The sequence below is a fragment of the Acaromyces ingoldii genome, assembly GCF_003144295.1.
Source record: "Acaromyces ingoldii strain MCA 4198 unplaced genomic scaffold FA10scaffold_4, whole genome shotgun sequence".
Taxonomy (NCBI): domain Eukaryota; kingdom Fungi; phylum Basidiomycota; class Exobasidiomycetes; order Exobasidiales; family Cryptobasidiaceae; genus Acaromyces; species Acaromyces ingoldii.
In genome coordinates this window covers 1,827,814-1,842,369 of record NW_020290250.1, presented here as the reverse complement: position 1 = coordinate 1,842,369, position 14,556 = coordinate 1,827,814, and the positions used below count along the sequence as shown (strand labels likewise).

The 14,556-nt window shown below is 59.1% G+C and overlaps 6 protein-coding genes across 6 annotated transcripts; 3 read left to right on the top strand and 3 right to left on the bottom strand.

The window, feature by feature from the left end:
* The first annotated feature begins 64 nt into the window (after positions 1–64).
* FA10DRAFT_268161 (putative EFT2-translation elongation factor eEF2) lies at positions 65–3,146 on the top strand. The gene is made up of 3 exons (XM_025522211.1): positions 65–268; positions 400–437; positions 506–3,146. Coding segments are annotated over exons 1-3 (2,529 nt in total). The 5' UTR covers positions 65–266; the 3' UTR covers positions 2,995–3,146.
* A 322-nt stretch (positions 3,147–3,468) lies between these two features.
* On the top strand, positions 3,469–5,433 carry FA10DRAFT_268158 (DnaJ-domain-containing protein). The gene is made up of 4 exons (XM_025522210.1): positions 3,469–3,640; positions 3,721–4,075; positions 4,142–4,407; positions 4,477–5,433. The coding sequence occupies exons 1-4, from the start codon at positions 3,610–3,612 to the stop codon at positions 5,325–5,327; spliced, it is 1,503 nt and encodes a 500-aa protein (XP_025376830.1). The 5' UTR covers positions 3,469–3,609; the 3' UTR covers positions 5,328–5,433.
* FA10DRAFT_243192 (terpenoid cyclases/Protein prenyltransferase) lies at positions 5,365–6,699 on the bottom strand. The gene is made up of 3 exons (XM_025519304.1): positions 6,316–6,699; positions 5,704–6,242; positions 5,365–5,643 (listed from the first exon to the last, which is right to left on the bottom strand). The coding sequence occupies exons 1-3, from the start codon at positions 6,650–6,652 to the stop codon at positions 5,419–5,421; spliced, it is 1,101 nt and encodes a 366-aa protein (XP_025376829.1). The 5' UTR covers positions 6,653–6,699; the 3' UTR covers positions 5,365–5,418.
* Positions 6,700–6,754: 55 nt separating this feature from the next.
* Positions 6,755–10,469, top strand: FA10DRAFT_253867 (hypothetical protein). The gene is made up of 4 exons (XM_025519709.1): positions 6,755–7,915; positions 7,978–9,496; positions 9,555–9,632; positions 9,685–10,469. The coding sequence occupies exons 1-4, from the start codon at positions 6,833–6,835 to the stop codon at positions 10,404–10,406; spliced, it is 3,402 nt and encodes a 1,133-aa protein (XP_025376828.1). The 5' UTR covers positions 6,755–6,832; the 3' UTR covers positions 10,407–10,469.
* Positions 10,450–12,333, bottom strand: FA10DRAFT_268155 (hypothetical protein). The gene has a single exon (XM_025522209.1). It carries the CDS (start codon positions 12,286–12,288, stop codon positions 10,564–10,566), a length of 1,725 nt encoding a protein of 574 aa, XP_025376827.1. The 5' UTR covers positions 12,289–12,333; the 3' UTR covers positions 10,450–10,563.
* Positions 12,334–12,764: 431 nt separating this feature from the next.
* FA10DRAFT_221726 (TMS membrane protein/tumor differentially expressed protein) lies at positions 12,765–14,423 on the bottom strand (the record flags this gene model as incomplete). Its single annotated transcript, XM_025518554.1, has 3 exons — positions 12,765–12,906; positions 12,982–13,953; positions 14,020–14,423. Coding segments are annotated over 3 exons (1,518 nt in total), but the record flags the coding sequence as incomplete, so codon positions are not given.
* Positions 14,424–14,556: the final 133 nt, after the last annotated feature.

Sequence of the window (14,556 nt, the reverse complement as noted above, 5' to 3'; positions counted from 1 at the left end):
GGAGCCCTCGACGAGAGGAGGAAAAAAATTTCAGAAATCGCGCCCTAACCACCGCCCTTCCTCCCTCACCAACCCATCTTACCTACCGCTCCTCCTGTCCGAGAACCTTTCCAGGGAAAGGACACTCTCGCACCCTCCTTCTTCTCTCCTCTCTCCGTCTGCTGGATCCAGGGAGTCGTATCGAGCGTGCCTATTTTCTCTTCCTTCTCTTCCTTAATCTCCGTCCGTCCCACCTGCATTTGCCCCCCTCGGTACATTAAGACAAGATGTGAGTGCTGCGCAAGCCCGGTGGCGTCGGTGCACGATCAGGCGACAGTCGAGATTATAGACCGAGGAGAAAGGGAGGCTCGCTTGAAGGATAAAAGAGTACTCACACCTCCCCCTTTCCTCGCCACACAGGGTTCTTTTCACGGTCGATGAGATCCGAGGCCTGATGGGTGAGTTTCTGCGTCTTGTGAACCAGCCGACGCTCAGAAAGGGAAAACTGACTTCTGTGGCGTTACAGACAAGCGGTCCAACATCCGCAACATGTCCGTCATTGCCCACGTCGACCACGGCAAGTCGACGCTGACTGACTCGCTCGTGTCCAAGGCCGGTATCATTGCCTCGGCCAAGGCCGGTGACATGCGCTACACCGACACCCGTGACGACGAAAAGGAGCGTGGTATCACCATCAAGTCGACGGCCATCTCCATGTACTTCCCCATGGACAAGGAAGAGCTTGGTGCCATCAAGCAGACCACCGACGGCAACGAGTTCCTGATCAACCTCATTGACTCGCCTGGCCACGTCGACTTCTCGTCGGAGGTCACTGCCGCTCTCCGTGTCACCGACGGTGCCCTCGTCGTCGTCGACTGCATCGAGGGTGTCTGTGTCCAGACCGAGACGGTGCTCCGTCAGGCTCTCGGTGAGCGCATCAAGCCCGTCGTCTGCCTCAACAAGGTCGACCGTGCTCTCCTCGAGCTCCAGGTCGGCAAGGAGGACCTCTTCCAGTCCTTCTCGCGAACCATCGAGTCGGTCAACGTCGTCATCTCCATGTACAACGACCCCGTCCTTGGCGAGTCGCAGGTCTACCCCGAGAAGGGAACCGTTGCCTTTGCCTCGGGTCTCCACGGCTGGGCCTTCACCCTCCGTCAGTTCGCTGCCCGGTACTCGAAGAAGTTCGGTACCGACAAGGACAAGATGATGTCGAAGCTCTGGGGTGACAACTTCTTCAACCCCAAGACGAAGAAGTGGACCACCAAGGACAAGGACGCTGACGGAAACCAGCTCGAGCGTGCCTTCAACATGTTCGTTCTCGACCCCATCTTCAAGGTCTTCGACTCGATCATGAACTTCAAGAAGGACGAGACGGCCAAGATCCTCGAGAAGCTCGAGGTTACTCTTACCCAGGAGGAGAAGGACCTCGAGGGCAAGGCCCTCCTCAAGGTTGTCATGCGCAAGTTCCTCCCCGCCGGTGACGCCCTCCTCGAGATGATTGTCATCAACCTCCCCTCGCCCGTCACTGCCCAGAAGTACCGTGTCGAGACCCTGTACGAGGGCCCCATGGACGACGAGTCGGCCATTGGTATCCGCGACTGCGACCCCAAGGGTCCTCTGATGCTCTACGTCTCCAAGATGGTCCCCACCTCGGACAAGGGCCGATTCTACGCCTTCGGCCGTATCTTCTCGGGTACCGTCAAGTCGGGCCCCAAGATCCGTATCCAGGGCCCCAACTACACGCCCGGCAAGAAGGAGGACCTCTTCGTCAAGTCGATCCAGCGTACCGTGCTCATGATGGGTCGCTACATCGAGCCCATCGAGGACTGCCCCGCCGGAAACATTCTTGGTCTCGTCGGTGTCGACCAGTTCCTGCTCAAGAGCGGTACCCTCACCAGCTCCGAGACGGCCCACAACATGAGGGTCATGAAGTTCAGCGTCTCGCCCGTCGTTCAGGTCGCCGTCGAGGTCAAGAACGCCAACGACTTGCCCAAGCTCGTCGAAGGTCTTAAGCGTCTCTCCAAGTCCGACCCCTGCGTCCAGGCCTGGATCAACGAGACCGGTGAGCACATTGTCGCCGGTGCTGGTGAGCTCCACCTGGAGATCTGCCTCAAGGACCTCGAGGAGGACCACGCCCAGATTCCCCTCAAGATCTCGGACCCCGTCGTCGGCTACCGTGAGACTGTCAACGCCGAGTCGTCCATGACGGCCCTGTCCAAGTCGCAGAACAAGCACAACCGTCTCTATGTCACTGCTCTTCCCCTCGAGGAGGAGCTCTCCAAGGCCATCGAGGAGGGCACTGTTGCTCCCCGAGATGACTTCAAGGCTCGTGCCCGTATCCTCGCCGACGAGTACGGCTGGGACGTCACCGACGCCCGTAAGATTTGGTGCTTCGGCCCCGAGACGACGGGCCCCAACCTCCTCGTCGATGTCACCAAGGGTGTCCAGTACCTCAACGAAATCAAGGACTCGTGCGTTGCTGCCTTCCAGTGGGCGACCAAGGAGGGCCCTTGCGCTGAGGAGCCGGTTCGTGGTGTCCGCTTCAACATCCTCGATGTTACGCTGCACACCGACGCCATCCACCGTGGTGGTGGTCAGATCATCCCGACGTGCCGCCGTGTCTGCTACGCCGCCTCGCTGCTCGCCCAGCCGGGCCTGCAGGAGCCCGTGTACAACGTCGAGATCCAGTGCCCCGAGTCTGGTCTGGGCGGCATCTACTCGACGCTCAACAAGAGGCGAGGAACCGTCTACATGGAGGAGCAACGCCCCGGCACGCCCATGTACACCGTCAAGGCCCACCTGCCCGTCGCCGAGTCGTTCGGCTTCAACGCCGACCTGCGCCAGGCCACTGGTGGCCAGGCCTTCCCCCAGGCCGTGTTCGACCACTGGTCGCTGATGAACGGTGTCGCCAACGACAAGACTGGCAAGCTGTACGACCTCGTCAAGAGCATCCGAATCCGCAAGGGTCTCAAGGAGGAAGTTCCTCCCGTCGACTACTACTACGACAAGCTCTAACCTGGTTTCGCGGTCTTGTTTGCTCTTGTATTCTCTTTCTTTTTCTTTCCTCCCGCCTCTCCTCTTTTCTTTCTCAGCCATTTCTTGAAGCAGTAGAGTAGAAGCTCCCTTTTCTCTCTCTTCTCTCATCAAAACCAAAAGAATATGATCCCGTTTTCTCCTTTTCCTTCTTGTCGGTGCTTGTTCCGTCATTTCCTCGTGTGATCTGCGCCGCGCACGCACGCTTTTCACCTGGCCAGCTTATTAGAAGGCAGGCAAGTGGTCTGTCAGTGTTTATTCACAGGTAGCCGTCGAAGCTGCCTGCAGATTTCACATGCGCGCGCCTGAGCTTTTGAGTTTCTAAACTTTGGACTTGGGGGCGCGCGCGGGAGAAATGCACCGCTTCGTCGGTCGGTCGGGCCCCTTGCGAAGCTGGACCCCTTCCACGACTACTACCTCTACGCCTACTCCTATCGCTCTCGTCTGACTAGCTCTCGAGAGAGAGAGGAAGCGCGACGCCGCAGGTCTCCAGGAGAGTGTGCGGAGTGATCCTTCTACACCGCACGCTGTGCGCGACGGGCTCTTGCGCTCGCCAAAGAAACTGGTCGGGCCAGGAGAGGAGATTGAGCGTGCGAGATGTTTGTGGCCTCCTCGCTCTACAACTATGGTAAGTCCTGCAGCAATGCATACATGCAACGACGCCTCTTTCAATGTTTCCCAAATGCTGATCACGGCCTGTTGAACTAGCGACGGGGACGAACGGCAAAGGGCCTGCGCCGGCGTCTGCCGAGAACAAGGTGAAGCGACACCCGGCACGCGGACCTCGACGGGCAAGCAGCAACAATGCCGCCGCGGACGGCGCTGCTGCATCGACGGCGCTGCCGACGTCGCCGCCGCCCTCGTACGCCTCTGTTGCTGCGTCAGCCGGCGGAATCGATGCCATGCTCGAGGAGCGGAGCCCTGCGGAGCTCGCAAAGATCAAGGTCATCGATAGCATCGTGGCGCAAGAGGACCTCTACGAGATCCTCGGCGTCAAGCGATCGGCAAAGACGGACGAAATTCGACGGGGCTTTCTAAACCGGAGTCGGGTCTGTCACCCCGAGTGAGTTCGCTAGAGGGAGTGACCAGGTGCTTGAATAGGCATGCTGACTTGGGACATGATCGATAGCAAATTGCCATCGTATGCGCCATGCGTGACTGCCTTTCAGAAGGTCTCCTTTGCCTATCAGACACTGTCGAAGCCGACGAGCAGGCGCATGTACGACGTCTCGGGACGGCAGGACCTCGCAGCGGCTCTCAATGATCCCTCTGGTCCCGGTGGTGGTGCCGCTGCGGGCGCGGGCGTCAATGGAGACGAGACGCTGAATTCGGTTCTGTATGCCGTCTTTTGCGAGTTTCTCGATGGCGATTTTGAGATGATTAGGGTTCTCGTCAGTGAGTAGCTGCTCCCTCTGCTGCTACTAGGCCAGACCCACCTGACTGACTGAGCGCTCCTGGAAAAAGACGCAATGAACGAGGGCAATCCTGGACTCAACCTGGGCGATGACGCTGCAGACAGCATCGAGGGCGCCTTTCGCCGGCTGCGCTCGATGCTCCTCGCGGGCAGAAAGTACCTGGCCGTCATTCGGTTTGAGCTGATCAGGTTGTACGAGATCCAGCAGAACCTGCGCCAGCTCTCCTACTTTGACGTCTTTGGCCGATTGAGATTGACGCTGCAGCTCGCACGAGTCACGCTCAGTATCCCCATGGCGATCGACACGGCCATGAAGGAGCCAGAGAACGAGGGCGAAGGCGAGGAGGGTCTCGGAGGAGGAAAAGAACCGGCTGCCAAGGCGGCAGATGCAGATGTAGAGGCGGAGGCGAGCGCGAGCAGTAACGAGGATGACGAGGAACGAGGGAGCGATTGGGGCGAGGAGGAAGAAGAAGAGGGAGGCGAGTTTGGGATGCGGTCCGAAGACGAAGAAGAGGACGAGGACGAGCGAGGGATCGTCTTTGACGATGACGACGACGACGCCAGGGACGGAGTGCCGAGATCCCAACCCAACGGTCACGGGGCACCTCCGCCACAGGGAAGAGCCGAGGAGGGCAGGAAGCAGCGCAAGAGGCGACGACGAAGGGAGGCGAGAAGAGAGGCAAGGAGGGCCGCCAGAGCTGCGCGGAATAAACCCCGTCGCTCAGGCATCGAGTACGCTGACGACGAGGACACGGGACCTGAGGCAGGTGCTTCGAAGGAGATGCAGAAAAAAGGTCTCCTGGGACCCACGGCGGCAGGCTTGCTCAAGGGCGTCGTCAAGGTCCTCGAGACGAGCGAGGGCTGGGTCCCTGGTGGCGGCAGTGGCAGCTCCTCTTCTTGATTTAAGCGATCGTTCAGCTCTTCATTAACTTCCATCTATCTATGTGCATTCACTTCAATCTTTCTGATACCCTTTGATACATTCAATTTCATCATCTATTCATGTCCCGCTCTGACGGCGAGCGTTGATATGGTCTGGCCAGGCCATCGAGACGCTTCATCACATCTACAGGCAAGCAGTACACCGGGTCGACGTTGGCTAAGCCGTCTGCGTGCGGCTTGACCTGGAGCAGGCTCAGGCCGGCAACGCCAAAGAGGGTGTGGAAGACGTCTGCGACATTGTCCGGACGGTCTGCTATCCCGCCGTTTTCCGGGTCCTGATAGCGGCCTTGTCAGCATGGCGTGGTAGTGGGAAGAGGGAGCCGGCGGTCACTCACCTGAGCGCTGAGGATAAAGTGCGAGAGCTTGTCGCCATTGACCCAGTGCAGCTTGCCGAGCATCGAGAGGCTGGAGAGCACCCACCAGGAGTAGCAGACGTCCTCGAGCTTCTGTGGCCGGCCATTGAGCCCGCCGTTGGGCAGCTGCCGATCGGCGAGCCAGGCCGCCAGCCTGTCTTGGTCCGTGCGTGCTAGTTCATCAAGGCCGTCGAGAATGTTGAGGGCGCCGATGCAGGGAAACGTCTGCGCGGCGTGCGACTCGGCGCCGGGGCCCGTGCCGAAGCCGCCGTCAAAGTTGCGGCTGGCGAGCACGGCGCCGATGGTTTTTTTGCGGTCCAGGCGGGTTAACGGGTCGCGCAGGGTCACTCCACTCGGAAGCTGCACCGGCGGCAACGGCGACGAGGAGGAGGAGGAAGGGGGGCAGGTGCTCAGCAGAGCCAGAGCCTGCATGGCGCAGTACAGGAAGCGGGTGTCGTATTCGAGGTGTGTGTCGTCGCCTGCGAATGCACCCGTCACGGGTTCTTGCAGCGAGAGAATGTCTGGTGTTGGTCGAAAAGGCCGTCTTTCTTAGCATTCATAGAGGACGGCAGAATGGAGTGTACATGAACTCACACTGGATCAAGCGCTCTCGCTTGTCTTGAAGCCGGTCAAGGGCGTCGTAGATCGTCAGCACCTGTATCCCGCTCAGCGTGCTGAGAATGTGTGCATCGTGACCCGTGTGGCTGCCAAAGCCGCCCCTGCTCTCGTCAAAGCAGGACAAGACGTAGTCGACGACCTCATCGCGCGGCAGGGCATCTTTGGGCGCATTGAGCAGGTGCAGCGCAGTGACGGCCCAGTAGATTGCGTTGAGACGGAGGTGCGTCGTGAGGTGGTAGGTGAGAGACGAGGTGTGCGAGGCCAGCGTCTGGATGTAGCGGATGTGAAGCGGGATGAGGAGCGAGGCGGCCATCCCTGTCGTCGCTCCTCTCTTGTCTCTCTTTGGAGAAGCTGAGAAAGAGAGGGCTGACGCGAACATTTACACGCGCAGCTTTAGAAATTTGGAAGTGGGAGACCAACACCTCACTCTCGCGCCTCGTTTTCGCTCTTCTCCATCCATCGACGGGGGGAGCCCTGTGGTCCATTGGCAGCGATGGCGCCTTCTTCTTCGTCGTCGTCGTCTGCAAATGGCGGGGCCAAGAAGAATGGGCTTATATCGTCGTACTTTGCTCCCAAGGGCGCCCCTCCAGATGCGAGCGCTTCTTCAAGCAAGAGCGTGGCGAGTGCGCTGCAAAAAAAGAGGCCACCTTCGCCTTCGCCTCCGCCTGCTCCTGCGAGAAGCAAGCTGCCAAAGACAAGTGTCGAAGGCAAGGACGGTGATGGGAGTGGAGTCAGCAGAATGGACCGATGGAAGCTTGGCAGCGCAGCAGCGACCGCGCCCCGACCATCAGCGGCGAGAAGACCTGTTGCACGCGCTGAGCCAGAGGCCATCGACGTCGACATCGAGAGCGGCGGTGACGACGATGACGATGCTGGATCAGTCTCTCCCATGTCCGGCGTGGAGGAAGAAATACCAGCAGCGAGTCGGTTTGAACGCTTTGCTGCTACCCCAGCACCAACTCGGTCCAGTAGCAAGGGCAAGGAGGTGGACAAGGATGTTGCGAACAATGACTCAACGATGCTTGCGATGCTGAAACGCAACAGAAAGGGCCAGCTTATCGCCCCCGATGGTACACCTTATACGCCCCTGGAGACGCAGTACCTCGAACTGCGCAGGCAGCATCCCGGCGTGGTGCTGTGCGTCGAGGTTGGCTACAAGTTCAAGTTCTACGGTGACGATGCCCACATCGCCTCGCGCGAGCTCAACATAGCCTGTTTCAAAGACAAGCATCTCTGGTCGGCCATCATTCCCACCCACCGCCTCCACTACCACGTCAAACGGCTTCTCGCTGCCGGTCACAAGGTCGGCGTGATTCGCCAGACGGAAACGAGGGCGCTCAAGGCTGCGTCGGCCAATGCGTCCAAGCCCTTTGCGAGAGATCTCACGGAGCTCTACACAGCCTCGACGTGGGTTGACAGCCTGGACACCGGAACAGGAGCACAGGGTGACCCGGAAGAGACGATTGGCAATCCGAGCGCGACGAGAAGCCTCGTCTCCATTGTGGAAAGGAGAGAGGGCGCCAGTGGGCCAGACGAGAGGGTCTCCATTGGCCTCATCGCTATTCAGGTTTCGACGGTAGGTGTTCCTTCTCGAAAAATGCCCCTTGAACCAGTTGCTGAGACGGGCGAGCGAGACAGGGCATTGTGACGTATGACCAATTTACCGACGGGAATATGCGGCCGGACCTCGAGACTCGTCTGGCCCACCTGCAACCAGCAGAGATCATTGCGCCACCCTCGGAGTCGCTGTCCAAGCAGACGGACAAGCTCATTAAGTACATTGCAGGACAGACCAGTTCCGGCTCAGCAGGCAATGGCATCGACAGGGTCCGATTGGAGCGCATCGATGCGTCTCCCAGCTTCAACGAGGCTCTTTCGGCCGTGGGCGATTTTTACGCAAAGCAAGGCATGGAAAAGGAGGAGGCCAAGACGATGGGAAATCTGACCGAGAAGCCGATGGATCCAGAAAAGATTCTCTCGGTCGTCGTGCACCTTCCCCAGCTCGCCCTCGTGGCTCTGGCTGGAGCCATCAAGCACCTAGAGACATTCGGCCTGGCCTCCATCTTTCGACTGGCTACCAACTTTGCCAGCTTCGGCAGCCGGAACGAGATCCTGCTTAGCGGCAACACTCTCTCCAACCTCGAGATATTCCGCAACAATACAGACGGACGAGAGAAGGGCTCCTTGCTCTGGCTCCTTGCCTCGGGCTGCAAGACATCACTGGGCAGAAGGCTCCTCAAGCGGTGGCTCGGTCGGCCTCTGACCAACATCGAAGCTCTCTCCCAGCGGAGCGAGGCCGTTGGCGTCCTAGCGGAGGGGACAACTGGCAAGTCAGACAGTCAAACGCTGCACCTGGTGGCAAAGATACCGTCAATGCTCCAGAACCTGCCAGACCTTGAGAGAGGCCTTGCTAGGCTCAGCTACGATCGAGCGACACCGACGGAGCTGGCCACGATCTTCCTCTCGCTCAATCGGCTCACGCACGAATATGGCGCAGACGATGTGCCGGAGGAAATGAGGTCCAAAGTGCTGCAGGATGCCTTCGCCTCGCTTCCAAAGGGCAGGCAGCTCGTTGAAGAGACGCTGTCCGCCATCTCGATTTCAGAGGCGCGCAAGAACGACAAGCGGAATCTTTTTACTGATCCAGACCGTTACCCGGCTGTCCAAGACGCAAAAGATCTCATCGCTGTTGTTGACAGCGAGCTCGACGAGCACCTCAGCGAGCTGCGCAAGTTTCTTCGCAATCCGAGACTCAAGTACGCAACGGTGGCCCAAGAAGAATATCTGATTGAGGTGCGCACAACGCTGGCAAAGGAAATGCCCGAGTCGTGGCAACGTATCAACAGCACCAAGGCCTATGTCCGCTACCGCACGCCAACGATTGTCGATCTCATGAAAAAGAGGAACCAGCTTCAGGAGACGCTCGACAAGGAAGCCGACAGAGCGTTTGCCCTCTTCACGTCAGAGCTCTGTGAGAAGCACTACTCGCTCCTGAGAAGCATGATAGTAGGCTTGGCCACACTCGATGCACTTGCTAGCCTTGCTACCGTGGCGACACTGCCGGGATACTCAAGGCCGGCCTTTGTCGAAGGGGGAGACTGTCTCGAGCTCGAGGGTTTCAGACATCCCATGACTGAGACGTTGCAAGATGACTACGGTGGGTTGTTTTCAGTATCTAATCAACAGTCGTCCGGTCACTGAACCTTGTTCGACAGTGCCCAATGACATTACACTGGGTGAGGACTCGTCCGACGGTGCGCGCGGTGTCCTTCTCACCGGCAGCAACATGGGCGGTGAGTATCGATCTCCCTCTTCGACGATCCGAAGCTGACAATCGTACACCAGGAAAATCCTCGACTGTACGCGCCATTGCTCTCATCGTTGTCATGGCCCAGCTCGGCTCCTTTGTGCCCGCCACCTCGGCCAAGCTGTCGTTACGCGACGCCGTGCTGACGCGCATGGGTGCCTCGGACGAGCTCGCCAAGGGCCGATCCACGTTTATGGTCGAGGTGCAGGAGACGTGCGACATCATGGCTGTCGCCACGCGCCGCAGCCTCGTCATTCTCGATGAACTCGGACGAGGGACGAGCACGCACGACGGCACGGCCATTGCTGAAGCCGTCCTCGTCCACCTTCTCTCGAGGGAGCCGGAGCGCCAGCCGACGCTCTTTTTCGTCACGCACTTTGCCAATCTGGGCAAGTGGACCTTTGACCAGGGCGGCGAGCTGGCACTGCGCGGCATGCACATGGCCTACCTCGAGAATCACGCCGAAGGCGAAGAAGGCTTCTCGGCCACCGAGGAGGACGGCGACGAGATTACGTTTCTGTACAAGCTCAAGAGCGGGTTGGCCAGAAAAAGCTTTGGCATCCACTGTGCGCGCCTGGCGGGCTTGCCAAAGGCCCTCACGGTCAAGGCGAGCGAGATGGCCGACGACATGGAGGCCGGCGTGAAGGAGAAGAGGAACAAGGGAGAAAAGCGGAGGCTGGTCAGGGTCTGGAAGCGGCTGATGGAGGGAGAGTCTATCGAAGAGGGCGAAGTGGACAGAGTCTTGAAGCGAGAAGAGTAATAATGTATTTTCTGCGGTGCGCTCATCCCCTATCATGGGAGACGGTAATTAATGGGTCGATGTCATTTCAGCATTGCGTGTCGTCTCTCGCCAAAAGGCGCTGCTCGTTACAAGAAAGAGAGAGAGATGAAAGGGGTATAAATGAAAAGGGGAAAGATCAGACGAGAAGCCCCCACCTCGCCAGGGCGCTCGCAACGAGGCCTAATCCAGCCAAGAGGCTCGTGTACGTCACGACAGCAAAGCCGAGCCGGGGCAGCGTAAGGTTCCAGAAGCATGTAAAGGTGCCGTGAAGAAGAATCAGGCAGCCCAGCGTCGTTGCAATCTTGTGTAACGGCACGAACGGGTCTGGCAGAGGAGAAGACGCCGAGGAGAGCGGGCCCTGGGCGAGGGTCAGCGAGGCGGAAAGGAGCAGGGTGCTGCCCAAGTTCCAGAGGAAGCCGTCGATGCGCCACAGTGAGCAGAGAACGAGAGGGACATCTGGAAGAGGCACACCGAGGCTCGCCTCGAGGTCGGAACGCTTCTTGGCGATGATCAGCCGGTCGAGGGAGTTGAAAAGACGTGTCTGGAGTGCGTTCAGCTCCTCCTCTTCAGTCCGCCGTGGGGAAGCTGGCGAGCTGGCGACTGCATCAATGGAGCCATACGAGGGCGTGATGATGCGCCGCGAGGATAGGAAGGTCCGCCTTGCCTCCGCGCGGGCCTTGCTCAACGTTTCTTCGGGTGTCACCTTGCGGAGCTGTTGCTGCTGCTGTTGCTGATGACCATTTCCGGCCAATTCGCCAGGTACCTTGTGATGATTGTTTGCCGAGCTGCGTGCCGTCACTGTAGCGCCCGACTCGTTTCCACTGCTGCTGCTCTCGAGGTCCGAGGCGTATGCGGAGCGCTTCATCGCTGCCGATGCGACGTTGAAGGACGTCTTTATGGGTGACTGGATATACTCTTCTTCCTCGCTGTCGACAGCTGCGTTTGCGTCAGGGCGTGAGACAAGGGCGGCCTCAACGTCGGTCTCGACATCCTGCGGCTGGTCAAACGCAGAACGGTACAGCGTCAATCGATCGAACATCTGCGTAGACGTCACGACGAACTCCGTTGTGGCCCAGCCCAACGCAACCCAGAGGCTTGCGGCAAATCTCGGATCGTACCAATCGAGATCCCATGGCGAGAGCATGCCTTCGGAATGGGCATTCCCGCTTTGCACGCGCGCACGAAGCCTTGCGAGACGGGCCAGGATGACACTGAATGCCATGAGGATGCTCATCATGCGCAGCACCTCGAGCCAGACGGTGCGAATGGCCAAAAACACAATAGTCTCGAGCACGCCTTCCCCTTCTCCTTCTTGTTCTTGTTGGGCCTCTCCCTCTAGCGTGCCAGTCGGCCTCTTCAACACCAGCCTCACACCCGATGCTGCCCAACCAACGAGCTTCTCCACGGCATGCCTCGCTGCAAAGCTTGCGCTCCATCCGACCAGACCCAGCGCAAACGCCGTGATGCTGCTCCCTTCGCTAGCCATTCTCCGGCACAGGCTGCGCGACTCCTCCTGTGTCGACTCGCCCACGTCCGTCAGGACGCACGGGGCCTCCCACGCAAAGAGGCCGAGGGCCAGCAGGAGCGAAAAGGCGGGCAGGAGCGAGAGGACATGCGAGGCGAGAAAGCGATCGTACGTCAGAGGCATGCCTAGCTCAATGATGCCATCCTCGTCCTCCTCTTCGTCCTCGTCGTCTTCGTAGGGGTAGTCCTCATCGTCGGCTTCGTCCTCGTACGACGCTCGGCGCCGCTGCCCTCCTCCTCCTCCTCTGCTGCTGCTCCCTCCTGCAAAGTCTGACGAGTCGCTACGCTGGTGCTGGTGTCCCTGTGCCTTTCCCTTGCGCGGCGAGGACTGAGCCATACCAAAGGCGTATCGTATGGGGTTCAATCGAGGAAAGTGGGGGGACCAGGTCTCGTGAGCGGTGCCAAGCAAAAGAAGAGAGCACGGCCGCGCTCTATCTCTCTCTCTCTCTCTCTTTTTCTACGGTTCACGCTTTCGGCCTCTGTTTATTTTCACATTATTTTCTCCTAAATGCAGGTTCGTCGGATTTCGCGCATATGCCCGCCCGCTCGGTGCCGGTTGCGCCGGTCCCTTTTGTTCCTTCAATTCGGACTCCGGGCCGCCGAGAGGAAGAAGCAAGGAAAAAGGCTCCATCATTCGAATATCATTCGAGGGCAGAGGCCGACGTTTGCGAACGTATGTACAGTACAGAAAAGAGAGAAAGACACTAATCTCCAAAGCGATCGGGCACTGTTGAAATGGAGAGGAGAGGCGAGGCGTGAGCTGATTATTTCTCGGGAACAAAGCACACTCGACTCACTCAGGACAGGTGCGACGAGGCTCCAGGCATACAGACCCACGCAGAGCCAGCTGCTGACGACCCGCATCCACATGGCGGTGGGAGACCGGCCGATAAAGACGACCTGCCCCCCCTCTTCAGTCGGTTCGGGCGATGGTCCCTGGAGCTTGACGAAACGCCTGCAAACAGCATCAAGCTCTTTGTCAGCACTGACACGGGAACAGCGAGAAGAGAAAAGGAGAGTGTACACTCACCAGTCAGTCAGGAGCATGGCTGTGTAGCAGACGGCAATGGCAAAGATGAAGTGGAAGAACGTGTAGTTGTACCGTGTCCCGTTTCGCTCGTCATCTGCCTCGTCACCGGGTCCTCCTCCCAGGCTGCCTACATCGCCATCCTCGCTGCCATCGTCGTCCTCTTCCAAAGCAGAAGCAGGAAGGCTGCCTGCCTCCACAGCAGCACGCAGCGCCTGGATGCGAAGGTCCTCCTTGCGGGTGGGCTGCTCCGTCGTGACGCCACCCGAGCTCTGGTGATCCTCGGAGTCGTGCGTCGCCAGAGGCCCATAGCCGGCCGGTGGTGTGCTGCTCTGATTGGCCAGCGCCCGCTTGCGACCGACGAGTGCCTTGCTCTGCGTCGCCGCTCGGCTTGTCGAGTAGGCAATCGCGAGGAAAGTGAAGCAAGCGCCCACAACGACTGTCGTCTTCTTTGCCCCTGCACCGCCACGTCCCCTCGTTATGGGGTTGCACTGCGCATTGTCATGGTTCATGACGGCGCTCGCGATAAGATAGGTGCAGTAGGCAGCCACCATGCTGCTCTGTGCCAGCCCACTTCGAGGATTCGACTCCTGCACCGCCGGACTGACGGATAGAGCTGTGACGACGAGGCAGAGGATGAGGTTGAAGGTGATGAAGAATGTGTTGAGGCCGCATCCGCTGCCCGAGAAGAAGCCGTAGAGAAGTCCAGTGACGGTAATGACGGCGGCGTACATGCCCAAGGTGCTACCGATCAGCGTGTACTTCCAGAAGGGCGCCTCGGTCGTCTCCCAGCGGTCCAGGCACGTCTCCGACCAGGTGTGGGCGAAGTCGACGAGGAGGACGAGGCCGACGACGATGAACATGCAGGCAAAGATAAGGGAAAAGTAGTTTGCCCAGACGACAAAGAAGCCGTGGGGGATGAAGAACATGAGGACGGTGAGGACGAGCCACAGGAGCACCTTTGGTCCCCACCAGCTGTGATCATCGGCATGGAGTTAGCGGTGCTGAGCCACAGCAAGGTAGATCAAGTGTTGAACTCACCCATTTTGAATGGCTGCCCTCTTGGTGCGGGTGTCTTTGACACCAATGAGGAGACTACCGATGATGAGGTGGAAGAGCGCGAGCGCGAATGTGATCCGGTGAACAGCCAAGACGCCGTAGCAGCGGTCCTTGTCCTTGCAGTCCAGCTTCAGATACTGGTAGCTCCAGTCTTCGAGCTTGTCCATGACGAAGCGCGTCAGACTGAGCCAAGCCAGGAGGGCATCGAGGCAGAAGATGAGGCAGAACCCAACGCGGGTGGCGATGGAGCTCTGGCAGTTGCATGACTTGAAGAAAGCAGAGGCGGCCGTCGAGGTGCAGAAGAAGGCCAAGCCCGTGAGGCAGGATCCGACGAGCGATGAGATTAGGCCGCCGCCCAGAAAGGGAATCGACAGCGCTGCGCCCATCTTGATGATCGTCGACGGTGGGTCAACCAGTGATGGGATGATCTACGCAATGTAACGCAACGCAACGCAACCCCCCCGTGCCTTGATCCAGCTTCGGCCGAGAAATGTAGTGAGCTCTGGGGCGGACCTCGAC

Excerpts from the sequence above, each read along its gene's own strand:
- FA10DRAFT_268161 (XM_025522211.1), top strand. Across the intron at positions 438-505 it reads TGAGATCCGAGGCCTGATGG|ACAAGCGGTCCAACATCCGC; the intron begins GTGAGTTTCTGC and ends GTGGCGTTACAG.
- FA10DRAFT_268158 (XM_025522210.1), top strand. The coding sequence starts at position 3,610 with ATGTTTGTGGCCTCCTCGCTCTACAACTATG. Across the intron at positions 3,641-3,720 it reads CTCCTCGCTCTACAACTATG|CGACGGGGACGAACGGCAAA; the intron begins GTAAGTCCTGCA and ends CTGTTGAACTAG. Across the intron at positions 4,076-4,141 it reads AGTCGGGTCTGTCACCCCGA|CAAATTGCCATCGTATGCGC; the intron begins GTGAGTTCGCTA and ends CATGATCGATAG.
- FA10DRAFT_243192 (XM_025519304.1), bottom strand. The coding sequence starts at position 6,652 with ATGGCCGCCTCGCTCCTCATCCCGCTTCACATCCGCTACATCCAGACG. Across the intron at positions 6,243-6,315 it reads GCGAGAGCGCTTGATCCAGT|ACATTCTCTCGCTGCAAGAA; the intron begins GTGAGTTCATGT and ends GACCAACACCAG. Across the intron at positions 5,644-5,703 it reads ACTTTATCCTCAGCGCTCAG|GACCCGGAAAACGGCGGGAT; the intron begins GTGAGTGACCGC and ends GGCCGCTATCAG.
- FA10DRAFT_253867 (XM_025519709.1), top strand. The coding sequence starts at position 6,833 with ATGGCGCCTTCTTCTTCGTCGTCGTCGTCTGCAAATGGCGGGGCCAAG. Across the intron at positions 7,916-7,977 it reads TCGCTATTCAGGTTTCGACG|GGCATTGTGACGTATGACCA; the intron begins GTAGGTGTTCCT and ends CGAGCGAGACAG. Across the intron at positions 9,497-9,554 it reads GACGTTGCAAGATGACTACG|TGCCCAATGACATTACACTG; the intron begins GTGGGTTGTTTT and ends CTTGTTCGACAG.
- FA10DRAFT_268155 (XM_025522209.1), bottom strand. The coding sequence starts at position 12,288 with ATGGCTCAGTCCTCGCCGCGCAAGGGAAAGGCACAGGGACACCAGCAC.